General features: G+C 48.0%; 1 protein-coding gene across 1 annotated transcript in view; it reads right to left on the bottom strand.

Moving 5' to 3' along the window:
- Positions 1-842: 842 nt before the first annotated feature.
- Positions 843-15,809, bottom strand: part of LOC143298137 (acetyl-CoA acetyltransferase, cytosolic-like) — a 20,500-nt gene continuing 5,533 nt past the window's right edge. Inside the window, exons 3-9 of the mRNA XM_076610863.1 lie at positions 11,261-11,442; positions 9,799-9,916; positions 8,513-8,656; positions 7,770-7,892; positions 6,752-6,906; positions 6,016-6,126; positions 843-2,166 (exon numbers count right to left, since the gene is read on the bottom strand). Coding sequence (XP_076466978.1) covers positions 1,996-2,166; positions 6,016-6,126; positions 6,752-6,906; positions 7,770-7,892; positions 8,513-8,656; positions 9,799-9,916; positions 11,261-11,442 — 1,004 coding nt within the window. The 3' untranslated portion in view covers positions 843-1,995. The remainder of the gene's footprint in view (positions 2,167-6,015; positions 6,127-6,751; positions 6,907-7,769; positions 7,893-8,512; positions 8,657-9,798; positions 9,917-11,260; positions 11,443-15,809) is intronic.

The following is a 15,809-nucleotide window of genomic DNA, read 5'->3' as shown; positions in this document are numbered from 1 at the left end:
ATGTTTCACATTAACCTAGGGTCAGGTCCAAAGGCCTGATCAGTTTGTTGGGTTAATTACATGTTATGTTAATGTTTCACATTAACCTAGGGTCAGGTCCAAAGGCCTGATCAGTTTGTTGGGTTAATTACATGTTATGTTAATGTTTCACATTAACCTAGGGTCAGGTCCAAAGACCTGATCAGCTTGTTGGGTTTATTACATGTTGTGTTAATGTTTCACATTAACCTAGGGTCAGGTCCAAAGGCCTGATCAGCTTGTTGGGTTAATTACATGTTATGTTAATGTTTCACATTAACCTAGGGTCAGGTCCAAAGGCCTGATCAGCTTGTTGGGTTAATTACATGTTATGTTAATGTTTCACATTAACCTAGGGTCAGGTCCAAAGGCCTGATCAGCTTGTTGGGTTAATTACATGTTATGTTAATGTGTCACATTAACCTAGGGTCAGGTCCAAAGGCCTGATCAGCTTGTTGGGTTTATGTGAAGGTCAGGCTTCTGGGAGTTTTTGTTTTTTTTCTTGTTTTTTTCTTTTTCTTTTTCAAGCAGATGTGGGGCAGTGTATATGGATAAGTCTGCACACACTGTGACTCCCATTGGAAAGACATTGTGACTCCCACTGAAAACACATTGTGACTTCCACTGAAAACACATTATGACTCCCAGTGGAAACACACTGCGACTTCTATTGGAAACACATTGTGACTTCTATTGAAAACACATTGTGACTCCCATTGGAAACACATTGTGACTCCCATTGAAAACACATTATGACTTCATCAAGATTTCGCACCTTATAAATATTAGTAGTAGTAGTAGTAGTATTTTTATGAATTTATCGATTTTTTTTTTTTTTTTTTTTTTTATTATTTTGTTATTTTGTCCTCTGGCAAAATTCTGTAAAAAGAAATCCACTCTGATAGGTACACAAATATATAAACATGCACTCAAGGCCTGGCAAGAGTGTCGAGTTGCCCTGCTGTCAGGCATCTGCATAGCAGATGTAGTGTAGCATATATGGATTTGTCTGAATGCAGTGACGCCTCCTTGAGAAACTGAAACTGGAACTGAAGCTTTCCAGTCCGATTCATGTGTTAAACAGCATGGCTGACCTTCACACAGACACTCGCTGGCTGTGGTAACATGTTTTGGAGGCCACTTGCTTTGTTCACAGAATGGGTGCCCACTTCTGATATTCTCCTTTAAAAACTGCATGTTTGGGGCATATCTGTTATGCATGTGTGGGTGTATGTGTGAATGTGTGTCTTCATGTTTTACATTTATTTGCTTATTTATCATCATTGTTGTCTCATTTATTTCTTTATTATCATTATTTTATTATCGTTCCCATTACTACTACCTTTTTTATCATAATTATTATTTATTTATTTACTTATTTATTTATTTATTTATGTAAGCGTATCTATTATTTATTCACCTTTTTTTTTCTTTTTTTTTTTCCAAGGCCTGATTAAGCGCGTTGGGTTACGCTGCTGGTCAGGCATCTGCTTGGCAGATGTGGTATATGGATTTGTCCGAACGCAGTGACGCCTCCTTGAGCTACTGAAACTGAAACTCCTTTGAAAAGCAACAACAAAAAACAAAAACAGACACAGTGCAGATTATCTATGATTCATGAACATGTCAAAGTCCCGCAGCCTTCATCCAGGGAAAGTCTCTGTCTTCCTTACCGTCCCTTCATGACCACTGAAAAACATTCTGTTTAGACTTCTCAACAATGCATCTGCAAAATGAAACAAAACAACAACAAAAAAATCACAGTTTCACCTCTTGTATCATTTACCGCCAACACTTCCAAACAGTACATATATAAATGTATCAAAACATGACCACGTCACACACAATGCTGCTCACATTTATAAACAACACATCTGATTTTGAAAAAAAAAAAAAAAAAAAAAAAAATTGAAAAGCCCTCCATACCGATGCCACTAGCACTCCAAAAACAGCACCCTTGTGCCTGGTTACAGTCGTTCACTCGGCCTCCACACACATGGCAATACCCATGCCACCGCCTATACAAAGGGCAGCAACCCCTTTCCGGCCTCCGGTCCTCTTCAAGCCATGGAGGAGGGTCACCAGAATGCGTGCCCCTGAGGCTCCGATGGGGTGACCCAGGGCGATGGCCCCGCCACTCACGTTCACCTGCAATCAGTCAGAGTTTATTTCACCTGAAATGGCCAAGTGGTTAAAGATCATGATTACATAACCGTGAATCGTGCATTGGTGATGCTGACTGTCAGACCATATGCTGTGCTGTGTTGTGCTGTGCTGTGCTGTGCCGTGCCATGCCATGATGTGTTGTGCTGTGTGCTGTGCTGTGCCATGCTGTGCCGTGCCGTGGCGTGCTGTGCTGTGTGCCGTGCTGTGCTGTACTGTGCCGTACCATGCTGTGCTGTACTGTGCCGTGCCATGCCATGCCATGCTGTGCCATGCTGTGCTGTGCTGTACCGTGCCATGCCATGCTGTGCTGTGCTGTGCCGTACCATGCCATGCTGTGCTGTGCTGTGCCGTACCATGCCATGCTGTGCTGTGCTGTGCCATGCCATGCCATGCCGTGCTGTGCTGTGCTGTGCCATGCCATGCCATGCTGTGCCATGCTGTGCTGTGCTGTGCCGTACCATGCCATGCTGTGCTGTGCTGTGCCGTACCATGCCATGCCGTGCTGTGCTGTGCTGTGCCATGCCATGCCGTGCTGTGCTGTGCCGTACCATGCCATGCTGTACTGTGCTGTGCTGTGCTGTGCTGTGCCATGCCATGCCATGCCGTGCTGTGCTGTGCCGTACCATGCCATGCTGTACTGTGCTGTGCTGTGCCATGCCATACCATGCCGTGCTGTGCCGTGCTGTGCCGTACCATGCCGTGCTGTACTGTGCTGTGCTGTGCTGTGCCATGCCGTGCCATGCTGTGCTGTGCTGTGTTGTGCTGTTGTTGGGTGCACTGTGTTGTGTTAGTCTTTTTGTCAAAACAGATTTCTCTGTGTGAAATCAAGGCTTCTCACCTCATGGTCAGTGCACCCTACCCTCTTTTTCTTCTTCTTTATTTCCATTTCTGCCTGCAAGTATATCTGTTTTCCTAACAAGTGGATTTTTCTGGAGAATTTTGCAATGGGCAGCCCTTTTTTTTCTACAGTTCTTTCAGCTACACTATGTGCATGCTACACATGGCCAGGGACCTCGGTTTTTCATGTCATCCGACTGACTAGCCTCCAGACCACCACTCACGGTCAAGTGGAGGGGGAGAAATACTGCAGACTGTGGGATACCATCCCATGCACTCAGATCGCCTCACTTCCCAGGCACCTCTCCACCCACACCTGTAAGGTACCCACCTCTCCACCCAGGGTACCCACCTCTACCCACCTCTCCACCAACAGGGTACCCACCTCTACCCACCTCTCCACCAACAGGGTACCCACCTCTACCCACCTCTCCACCCAGGGTACCCACCTCTACCCACCTCTCCACCCAGGGTACCCACCTCTACCCACCTCTCCACCCACAGGGTACCCACCTCTACCCACCTCTCCACCCAGGGAACCCACCTCTACCCACCTCTCCACCAACAAGGTACCCACCTCTCCCCACCTCTCCACCCAGGGTACCCACCTCTACCCACCTCTCCACCCACAGGGTACCCACCTCTACCCACCTCTCCGCCCAGGGTACCCACCTCTACCCACCTCTCCACCAACAGGGTACCCACCTCTCCCCACCTCTCCACCCAGGGTACCCACCTCTACCCACCTCTCCACCCAGGGTACCCACCTCTATCCACCTCTCCACCAACAGGGTACCCACCTCTACCCACCTCTCCACCAACAGGGTACCCACCTCTACCCACCTCTCCACCCAGGGTACCCACCTCTACCCACCTCTCCACCAACAGGGTACCCACCTCTACCCACCTCTCCACCCAGGGTACCCACCTCTACCCACCTCTCCACCCAGGTTACCCACCTCTACCCACCTCTCCACACAGGGTACCCACCTCTACCCACCTCTCCACCAACAGGGTACCCACCTCTACCCACCTCTCCACACAGGGTACCCACCTCTACCCACCTCTCCACACAGGGTACCCACCTCTCCACCAACAGAGTACCCACCTCTACCCGCCTCTCCACCCAGGGTACCCACCTCTACCCACCTCTCCACCCACAGGGTACCCACCTCTACCCGCCTCTCCACCAACAGGGTACCCACCTCTACCCACCTCTCCACCAACAGGGTACCCACTTCTACCCACCTCTCCACAAACAGGGTACCCACCTCTACCCACCTCTCCACCCAGGGTACCCACCTCTACCCACCTCTCCACCCAGGGTACCCACCTCTACCCACCTCTCCACCAACAGGGTACCCACCTCTCCCCACCTCTCCACCCAGGGTACCCACCTCTACCCACCTCTCCACCAACAGGGTACCCACCTCTACCCACCTCTCCACCCAGGGTACCCACCTCTACCCACCTCTCCACCCAGGGTACCCACCTCTCCACCCAGGGTACCCACCTCTACCCACCTCTCCACCAACAGGGTACCCACCTCTACCCACCTCTCCACCCAGGGTACCCACCTCTACCAATCTCTCCACCAACAGGGTACCCACCTCTACCCACCTCTCCACCCAGGGTACCCACCTCTACCCACCTCTCCACCAACAGGGTACCCACCTCTCCACCCAGGGTACCCACCTCTACCCACCTCTCCACCCAGGGTACCCACCTCTACCCACCTCTCCACCAACAGGGTACCCACCTCTACCCACCTCTCCACCCAGGGTACCCACCTCTACCCACCTCTCCACCAACAGGGTACCCACCTCTACCCGCCTCTCCACCAACAGGGTACCCACCTCTCCACCAACAGGGTACCCACCTCTACCCACCTCCACCCAGGGTACCCACCTCTACCCACCTCTCCACCCAGGGTACCCACCTCTCCACCAACAGGGTACCCACCTCTACCCACCTCTCCACCAACAGGGTACCCACCTCTACCCACCTCCACCCAGGGTACCAACCTCTACCCACCTCTCCACCCAGGGTACCCACCTCTCCACCAACAGGGTACCCACCTCTACCCACCTCTCCACCCAGGGTACCCACCTCTACCCACCTCTCCACCCAGGGTACCCACCTCTACCCACCTCTCCACCAACAGGGTACCCACCTCTCCACCCAGGGTACCCACCTCTACCCACCTCTCCACCAACAAGGTACCCACCTCTACCCACCTCTCCACCCAGGGTACCCACTTCTACCCACCTCTCCACACAGGGTACCCACCTCTCCACCCAGGGTACCCACCTCTCCACCCAGGGTACCCACCTCTACCCACCTCTCCACCCAGGGTACCCACCTCTACACCAACAGGGTACCCACCTCTACCCACCTCTCCACCAACAGGGTACCCACCTCTACCCGCCTCTCCACCAACAGGGTACCCACCTCTACCCACCTCTCCACCAACAGGGTACCCACCTCTACCCACCTCTCCACCAACAGGGTACCCACCTCTACCCACCTCTCCACCAACAGGGTACCCACCTCTACCCACCTCTCCACCAACAGGGTACCCACCTCTACCCACCTCTCCACCCAGGGTACCCACCTCTACACCAACAGGGTACCCACCTCTACCCACCTCTCCACCCAGGGTACCCACCTCTACCCGCCTCTCCACCAACAGGGTACCCACCTCTACCCACCTCTCCACCCAGGGTACCCACCTCTACCCACCTCTCCACCAACAGGGTACCCACCTCTACCCACCTCTCCACCAACAGGGTACCCACCTCTACCCACCTCTCCACCCAGGGTACCCACCTCTACCCACCTCTCCACCAACAGGGTACCCACTTCTACCCACCTCTCCACCAACAGGGTACCCACCTCTACCCACCTCTCCACCCAGGGTACCCACCTCTACCCACCTCTCCACCCACCAACAGGGTACCCACCTCTACCCACCTCTCCACCCAGGGTACCCACCTTGGCAGGGTCGCATCCCAGGTCCTTGATGACTGCCAGGGACTGGGCAGCGAAGGCTTCGTTCAGCTCGAACAGGTCCACCTCCTCCATGCTCCATCCGGCCTTGTCCATCTGATCCACACACACAGATACATATACATCACACACACACACACACACACATAGACTCACACTGTGTGTACACACAAACATGAGCCAACGAAAGTTTCAGTGTCAGTTTCAAGCAGACGTCAATGCGTGAGGGAAAGAAAGAAAGAGAGAGAAAAGAAAAAAAGAAAGAAGGAAAGAAAGAAAGAGAGAGAGAAACAAAAAGAAAGAAAGAAAGAACGAAAGAGGGAGAAAAGAAAAAAGATAGAAGATAGAAAGAAAGAGAGAGAGAGAGGGAGAAAAGAAAAAAGAAAGAAAGAGAGAGAGGGAAAAGAAAAAAAGAAAGAAAGAAGGAAAGAAAGAGAGAGAGAAAAGAAAAGATAGAAGGAAAGAAAGAAAAAAAAGAGAGAGAGAAAAGAAAAAAAAGAAAGAAGGAAAGAAAGAAAGAGAGAGAGAAAAGAAAAAAAAGAAAGAAGGAAAGAAAGAGAGAGAGAAAAGAAAAAATAAAGAAAGAAGGAAAGAAAGAAAAAAAAAAAGAAAGAAAGAAGGAAATAAAGAAAGAGAGAGAGAAACGAAAAAAAAAAAGAAAGAAGGAAGGAAAGACAGAAAGAGACAAACAACAAACAACCAAAACACCCCCCCAACTCACGGCCATGCGTGCGGCAGGGATGGGGCCAGTGCCCATGATGGAGGGATCCACTCCGGCCTGGGCCCACGACACGATGCGGGCAAGGGGCTTAACTCCCCTCTCCTTCACCTCCGCACCGCTCATCACCAGCACTGCCGCTGCCCCATCGTTCAGGCCTGTCGGAACACGTCACCACACAGCTGTCGTGTTATGCTACTGCTACTACTGCTAAGATAAGATAAGATAAGAATAACTTTATTATCTCCAACTGGAGAAATTTGGTCAGGTGCATTATCACAACATAGACAAGTAAACAACATGGGGACCATAACTGTAAAAGTCAACAACAGCCCCTACAAATATTACGAAGATACAAATGATGTAAAAAAATATCACATACATCGTTTCATACATACATCCACACACTGCAGGTAATAACTAGTATTCTTAATGTAAAAACAGAAAGAATTAAAAAAACATTATTTGAATATAATTATAAACATAGCCTACTATACTGCACATTGATTATAATAGATAAGATAAGAATAAAGATGAATTGCGGAAAACGACAACCAGATAATCAGCACACACCCGCAAACCCCCCCCCCCCCCCCCCGCCACCCACCCACCCACCGCACACACGCGGATAACTTGATTAAACAAGAGTAATAAACATATGTTCTCAAATAAAAAGCATTTCACATATTCGCTTTTAAAAACATTGCAATTAATTATTACATCGTAATTATTAAACAGAAATATATTTAGAATATGGACGTTAGCAGTGTAGTGTTTGTTCAATTATTTCAAGTAATGGATTTGTAAAGCACTAAGACCTTGCTTCTGCTTGTATTCTAGCGTTACATACGAACAAATTATTCTTTTTATTATCATTCTGTTATTTTGATTTTTTTATAGAATTATTATTATCATTATATTATCATTATTCATTATTTTTAATATTATCGTCACTTCATCAAACTGTTATCACTATTACAATTCCCTGGTAAGCAGACGGCCACAGAAGGCAGCGTCTCACCTGAAGCGTTGCCGGCGGTGACGGTTCCGGAGCCGTCCTTGATGAAGGCGGGTCTCAGTTTCTGCAATCCCTCCAGCGTGCAGCCCGCCCGGGGAAACTCATCCTTCTTCACCTCCGTGCTGCCTGGTGCATCACACACACACACACATTGACAGGGACACACACGCAGCGATGTATATGTGGGTGCAAACACACACACACACACACACACACACTCACACACACACACACACATACCCCACATATACAAATATATATGGACACACAGAAACACAGACACAGACATACACACACGAGCATGCAGATACATATACACATACACCCATGTACTCATACAGATATGCATGTAAGCATGCATGTACCCACACACACACACACACACACACACGCACACACACACGCACACACACACACACACACACACACACACACACCATCATTATTTTCATTATCATCATCATCCTAATCAACATTATCATCTTATTATTACAATCATCATCGCAATAATCATCGTTATCATTATTTATCATCATCATCATCATCATCATCATCACCTACCTGTTCTTGCCTGGATGAGGACAGGTGTGATCTCCTGGTCAAAGTGCTCGGCAAACTGGGCGACCTCATCATCATCATCATCATTACCTACCTGTTCTTGCCTGGATGAGGACAGGTGTGATCTCCTGGTCAAAGTGGCCGGCAGACTGGGCAGCCTCATCATCATCATCATCATCATCACCTACCTGTTCTTGCCTGGATGAGGACAGGTGTGATCTCCTGGTCAAAGTGGCCGGCAGACTGGGCAGCCTCACACCTGTGCTGTGACTGCACTGCGAACTGGTCCTGCTCCTGGCGGGTCACCGTCCACTGCCGCGCCACGTTCTCCGCTGTGGGGGGGGGGGCACACACACACACACACACACACACACACACACACAAACATGCACACATGCATCCACGCATACACACAAACGCACACATGCATGCACAGACACACACACATAAATACACACATACACACACAAACAGCATGTCGCTGGACACATCATCAGATAAAACACAACAAAAACAAACCAATAAAAACCCATCCAAACTTAAAAGCAGACCAACATGATGTCATGGACACGCAACTTTTATAAAAACACCATGTAGAATTAACTTCTGCACAAGGTATCACAGCACAGCACAAGTTAACCACATCATGGCAAAACACCCAAAATACAGCACAACCACAACAAACACAGCACATCCCAGAGCAGCACAACATACATGCCCATGACTCAGCACAACTTTCAACTGCAACAAGCACAGCACACCGCAACAGAGCACAGCTCAACACAACAGAGCACAGCTCAACACAACGCAACCACAACAAAGCGCAATGCAACTCAAAAACAACACAGCACAGCATGACTAAACCACAACACATCACAGCACAACACAACCATAACAACAACCAAAACACAACACAGCACATCAGAGTCCACTGAAGACCCACGTACGTGTACGTGTCTAAATAACACTGCAGTGAATAGACAATAAACAAATGAGAAGAAGAAGAAGAAGCAGAAGAAGAAGCAGAAAGAAGAAGAAGAAGAAGAAAGAAGAAGAAGAAGAAGAAGCAGAAGCAGAAGCAGAAGAAGCAGAAAGAAGAAGAAGAAGAAGAAGAAGAAGCAGAAAGAAAAAGCAGAAGAAGAAGCAGAAAGAAGAAGCAGAAAGAAGCAGAAGAAGGAGAAAGAAGAAGAAGAAGCAGAAGAAGCAGAAAGAAGAAGCAGAAGAAGCAGAAAGAAGCAGGAAGAAGAAGGAAAAAATCAGCAGTGGAATGAATAATAATAATATTAATAATGGATACTTATATAGCACACTATCCAGTTATCTGCTCTAGGTGCTTTACAAAAACGCTTTTAACATAAAACATTACATCAATGTTACATACACACCAAAATGTGACCACACACACACACACACACACACACACACACACACACACACACACACACACTGCATAATACACTGAATGAGAACCTACCGGTGATGCCCATGTGGTAGTTGTTGAAGACGTCCGTCAGCCCGTCCTTCATCATGGTGTCCACCAGACTGACGTCCCCAAACTTCACGCCCCCCCTCATGTGCAGGCAGTGTGGGGCCTGCACACAGTGCACACACTTCCTTCAGTCTTCTGTTTGACGTCCATCCACAAAGGAAATTTTCTATCTAAAATTACGTTTAAATAACATACTTACCGTGACCCAACTAGTGCAGACTCTGGCAGGGGTCTGACATTCCTGTCCTGTGCAAACTACTATCCGCCTATGCGGAGAAAACGAAACTACGGCCGATAACCTCCCAGAAGTAGGTAACCTCCCCTTTGTCCCGCTGGCTAGCGCCCTCTTTTCAACTATCATTTTAGACGAAAATACATCACCCTCCCCACCCCACCCGTGCCTTAAATCATCACTACTTTCCTTGCTCCTCTCTCCTCAATATTAGCATAAAAAAGAATATAAACAAAATAAAACAACTTACTAGTCAACCAGTAAAATAACAACAAAGACCCAATGGGGCTCCTTGTTGAACTCTTACACTATTTCAAACACAAGTTCACTGTCATAAAAATATGTTTCTAATGGAAGCAGATGGAACTGTAGATTTTGTAAATGCAAGAGGTAAACATATTTTTGATTGTTGACATTCATGTAAGATATGCACGGGGTAATTTCATTACCACAAATGCAAGTTACTTTAGAATTATATTTTGCTTTTATGACATCCAGCCATAGTCTGTGCATTAGACTGGTGAGCCTTCTGCTACCATAATATCCCTTTTGTTTTAAAAGAAAATATGTGATCAATTTTGCATGAGCTATAGTTAGCATTTTCTCTGGCAGGGTCCGACTCCTGTTTTTGTTTACTGACATGGTTCCTGCTGGTTTTCTCCAGCTGAGAATAACCTTCTGGTAATGAATTTGGAATACAAATTTCCATGGCATTGTAAATATTCACTGCACCTTTTTTGACACAACGATCCACCCGCTCATTTCCCACAATCCAACAAACATCAATCTTTGTGCCACAGATGGTACAAAATATGTGTGTGTGTGTGTGTGTGTGTGTGTGTGTGTGTGTGTGTGTGTGTGTGTGTGTGCATGAAACCCCCTGGTTGTCACATACTTTGTATATGGAATGCTACAAGACTTTTTAAAAGCCCTGTGGTTGACACACCTTGCTTATAGAAGGTTTTTTTTCCTTTCTTTCTCAAGGCCTGACTAAGCATGTTGGGTTATGCTGCTGGTCAGACATCTGCTTGGCAGATGCTGTGTAGCGTATATGGATCTGTCCAAACGCAGTGACGCCTCCTTGAGCTACTGATACTGATACTGATATGGAAAGCTACAGGACCTTCATCGTTTTTCAGGAAACATCACGGTTGATGCATACCTTGATCATGGGAGGCTACCAGACTTTTTAGAAACCCCGTGGTTCCCACATACCTTGCTCATGCTCTCCTGCCCTCCGGCCACCACCACCTTGGCGTCCCCAAGACGCACTGCCTGAGCTGCCATGACGACGGCCCGAAGGCCGGAGCCGCACAGCATGTTGACGCTGGTGGCCGGCACAGTGTAGGGGATACCGGCACTGACGCTGGCCTGTCGCGCCGGGTTCTGCCCCTCACCTGCCATCACACACCTGGAGTTTGTACACTGACACATGCGTATGGGGAAGGGGGATGTTGGGTGGGGGATGGATGTGTGTTGGGGGACAGGGGGGTAGGGGATGCCGGCACTGACGCTGGCCTGTCGCGCCGGGTTCTGCCCCTCACCTGCCGTCACACACCTGGAGTTTGTACACTGACACATGCGTATGGGGAAGGGGGACGTTGGGTGGGGGATGGATGTGTGTTGGGGGACAGGGGGGTAGGGGATGCCGGCACTGACGCTGGCCTGCCGCGCCGTGTTCTGCCCCTCACCTGTCATCACACACATCTCGTTTGTACACTGACACCAGTGTGTATGTGTGTGGTAGGGGGTGGGAGTGAGGGGGGTGTGGATGTGTGTTGGGGGACAGGGGGGTAGGGGATGCCGGCACTGACGCTGGCCTGTCACGCCGGGTTCTGCCCCTCACCTGTCATCATACACACACCTCTCGTTTGTACAGTGACACCTGTGGGGGAAGGGGTGGTTCTTTGGGAGGGGAGTGGGGGGTTGTATGTGGTTTGGGGTGTAGGGGTTAGAGGATGCCAGCACTGACAATGGCCTGACGCACCAGATTCTATCCCTCACCTGTCGTCACACACCTCTCGTTTGTACACTGACGCCTGTGTGTGTGTTTGGGTGTGCGTGTGGGTGGAGTATGGATGTGTGTTGGGGGATAGGTGGATTGGGGGGTAGGGGATGCCGGCACTGATGCTGGCCTGTCGCGCCAGGTTCTGCCCCTCAACTGTCATCACACACACACACACCTCTCATTTGTACACTGACACCTGTGTCGGGGTAGGGAGGTGGAAAGAGGGTGGGAGGGGATGGATCTGTTTGGTGGGTAGGGATGTAGGTAGTTGTGGGGGTGGGGGTTGGGCTGTGGGGAGTAAGGTAGGGAGAAGTTTATTTGTGTGTGTGTGTGTGTGTGTGTGTGTGTGTGTGTTTGTCTTGCGTGTCTGTGTTTGAGTGTGTGTGTGTGCTCATACACACACTTGCACACTCACACGCAAACACACACACACACACACATACACACACACACATACACACACACATGTGCACACCCAGTGCAGGTAATGTTTGTCTTTCGCCCTCTCATCTCCACTTTGTCCAACCCCTTTCTTCTCCCTGTCCCTCCTCACATATCTGCCTGTCTGTCTGTCTGTCTGTCTCTCTCTCTCCCTCTCTCTCTCTCTCTCTCAGTAAACACAGGGCTATAGAAAAGGTCTATGTAATCCTGCCAACCTGTGCAACCATGATGTTGTTCAATCAATAAAAACAAATGACGCAACGTTCCTTTCTGACAAATCACTGGCATACGGTGTCAACACAACATTCCTTTCTGACAAATCACTGGCATACGGTGTCAACACGGTGACAAAGGCCTGACATGCACACAACTTCCTGAGCTACTCCTCTTGATTCTCCAGCTTTCAACTTGCATTATTTATGTACGCTTATAGTTGACTTCATCAAGTTTTTGCACCTTATACATATTATTAGTAGTGGTAGTAGTTGTTTTTTTTATGTATTTATCTATTATTTATTCACCTTTTTTTTTTTTTTTCTCAAGGCCTGACTAAGTGCGTTGGGTTACGCTGCTGGTCAGGCATCTGCTTTGCAGATGTGGTGTAGCGTATATGGATTTGTCCGAACGCAGTGACGCCTCCTTGAGCTACTGAAACTGAAACTGAAACTCTAAGTGTTGTCTTCCATCCCTCTGAACCAGAGCTGTCCCTGCCTGTGAATGGCTGGGGTACCAGCACTCTGATTTGTTTCCACACAAGATTTCGCGCTAAATGAATACTTTATATACCGTGGGATTACTTAATGCATCATAATATCCAGTACAGTGTGGTCATTCGCACAGCATAATCAACATGTGTGTTTTGTTTTTCCTTTCTTTTTTTTTCAATCTTGTAAATCATGGACAAACAATTGAAAGACTTGCACCCAGACCACAACTCAAGCGCAAGTGGATGGAGAACGGGGGTATCAATTCTGCTCTGTGTATGTGTCTCAAACCCTGAGAGACTAGGATTTCCTAGTCGTGCACACTGTCACCGGACCACCTCTCCGCCATCTGAGCGGACACCGTGTTGTCTCTCGGCAGCTGACAGCAGCGGCCTCATTGCAGGACAGGATGTACCTAATGCCTCAGGCACCTCTTCAGTCATTGATTAACATCACAGTCCATACACACCCTACATCCTCTCTGTGATTTCATCAGCACTTGATACAGGCGACTGAGTGTGCCCAGCGAATGCTGAGGGATAGATTGGGCAAGATTAGCTGGGTTTTTTTTCTGTTTTATGTTTTTTTTCTTCTTTTATTTTTCTTTCTTTTTTTTCTTTGAAGTGGGGTGAGAGGGGTATGTGTGTGTGTTCGTTCTTTTGTTTAGCGTCTTTTCACTATCAGTGATATTAGACGTTTTGTGTGTGTGTGTGTGTGTGTGTGTGTGTGTGTGTGTGTGTCTGCCTGTCTGTATGTCTATGTCTGTATGTCTATGTGCTGATGTGTGTGTGCACTTGTGTGTTTACATGTGTATATAAGTGCATGTGTATCCATGTGTGTATCTGTGTGTTTGTCTGCATGTTTGAGTGTGTGTGTATGTATGTGTGTGTGTGTGTGTGTGTGTGTGTATGTGTGTGTGTGACATTACAACAATACCTGCCTTGTGCAGCTTTCTCACAGACCCGTTAAGAAAAACGTCAGCCGTTTTAATTGTAGCCAGCAGCATAATATGCCTGTCCCTATTATTGCCTGTGTGCCGTTTTACTTTCCCATAAATCTTTTATGTTCTGCTTTCAACAGAAATGTCGCCCATCTCACCGTGCACAACCTGTCCCTCAACATTTTGTGCGTTAACCCCTTTCCTGCTGATGATGAGTATATTTGTCAGAGGAGGGCTGTCACCTGAGACTGACAAAGCTTACAGGTAAAGCTGTCACTATTATCTATCCCTTTTCCTCTTGGGACTGGATTGCTTTTGCTTATCAAAATCAGTGACACCACAGTGGACAGCACGAAATGTAGTACCTGCGCTTAAAAATGATGCAACTCTGGTCTCTTTTCGCCAAGACAGGGCAGTGAAGAGGCGAACTCTACAAGCCTGGTTTGATATTTACTGGTGCAAGATGCTGCCACTTCATTACACACAGGATGTGTCCCCTTCCCTGTGTGTTACCTGTGGGGCACCAGGTCAGGTTTTCAACAGCGACCAGATGTTCAGCAAACTGTTATTCAATACCCTCCGACAAAGTTTATACTGCTGTGGCATGAAAAACAGCTTTTTCCTATCAATCCACAAGCTAAAAAAATATACGCATATATGAAATGGTCTGAGACCATTACGTGCTCACCCAAGTAAACATAAGTGCAGACCTGCTGGTCATGTGTACACACAAACTGAAGATTAAATACACTTGTTAGAGATCTCATAATCCCTGTAAAAGTTCAGTGGGTTATGGAAACATGTTTATACCCAGCATGCACACACCTAAAAATTAGAGTATGGCTGCACTAAAAGCTGGGTAAAAACGGTCATTCACATAAAAGCCCAGTCATACACGCGAGTGAACATGGGACTAGTGGCCCACATTTTTATATATATTCATTCCATCCACACACCCAGCAACCCCTTTCCACCACTCTCACTCCCCCCACCCCCCACCCCCCCCATAATCCCCAATTCCTTGCCCCTCTCTGCACTTCCCCTTTCCATGTTCACCCCCAGTCTCACAAAATCCTCCCCTCCCCCTCCACCCTCCCCTTCTGCAGGCTAAGGACCGAGTGAGTCATGCTCTCTGTGTGTCTGTGTGTGTCTGTGTCTGTGTGTGTGAGACAGACAGACAGACAGAGAGAGAGAGAGAGAGAGAGAGAGAGAGAGTGTGTGTGTGTGTGTGGTTACAGTGCGGTGTCAAAATGTAGAAGTGGAGCTGTCAGGACAGACAGACAGCCAGCCAGCCAGCCAGCCAGCCAGACAGACAGACAGAGATAGAGACAGAGAGTGTGTGTGTGTGTGAGAGAGAGAGAGAGAGAGAGAGAGAGAGAGAATGAATGAATGAATGAATGAATCTTTATTTTCCAACGGTGAAGATATTAGCACTTTGGCCGACTTACACTTCTGCCGTTGTTCTAAGAGACACACAAACATATAAATGTATTATACTGAATACTTAATACGTGTATAATGTACAACACAGCGTCAAACTGAGAGACACAACATCGCTCACATCTGTACGGAACGGAAGCGAGTAACACACACACGCACACACGTGCACACACACACACACTAACACACACACGAGAGAGACAGACAGACAGACAGACAGACAGACAGACA

Source organism: Babylonia areolata, chromosome 23 (assembly GCF_041734735.1).
Source record: "Babylonia areolata isolate BAREFJ2019XMU chromosome 23, ASM4173473v1, whole genome shotgun sequence".
Classification (NCBI taxonomy): domain Eukaryota; kingdom Metazoa; phylum Mollusca; class Gastropoda; order Neogastropoda; family Buccinidae; genus Babylonia; species Babylonia areolata.
The sequence above is the reverse complement of the archived record's forward strand: the minus strand, read 5'-3'. Positions and strand labels throughout refer to the sequence as shown.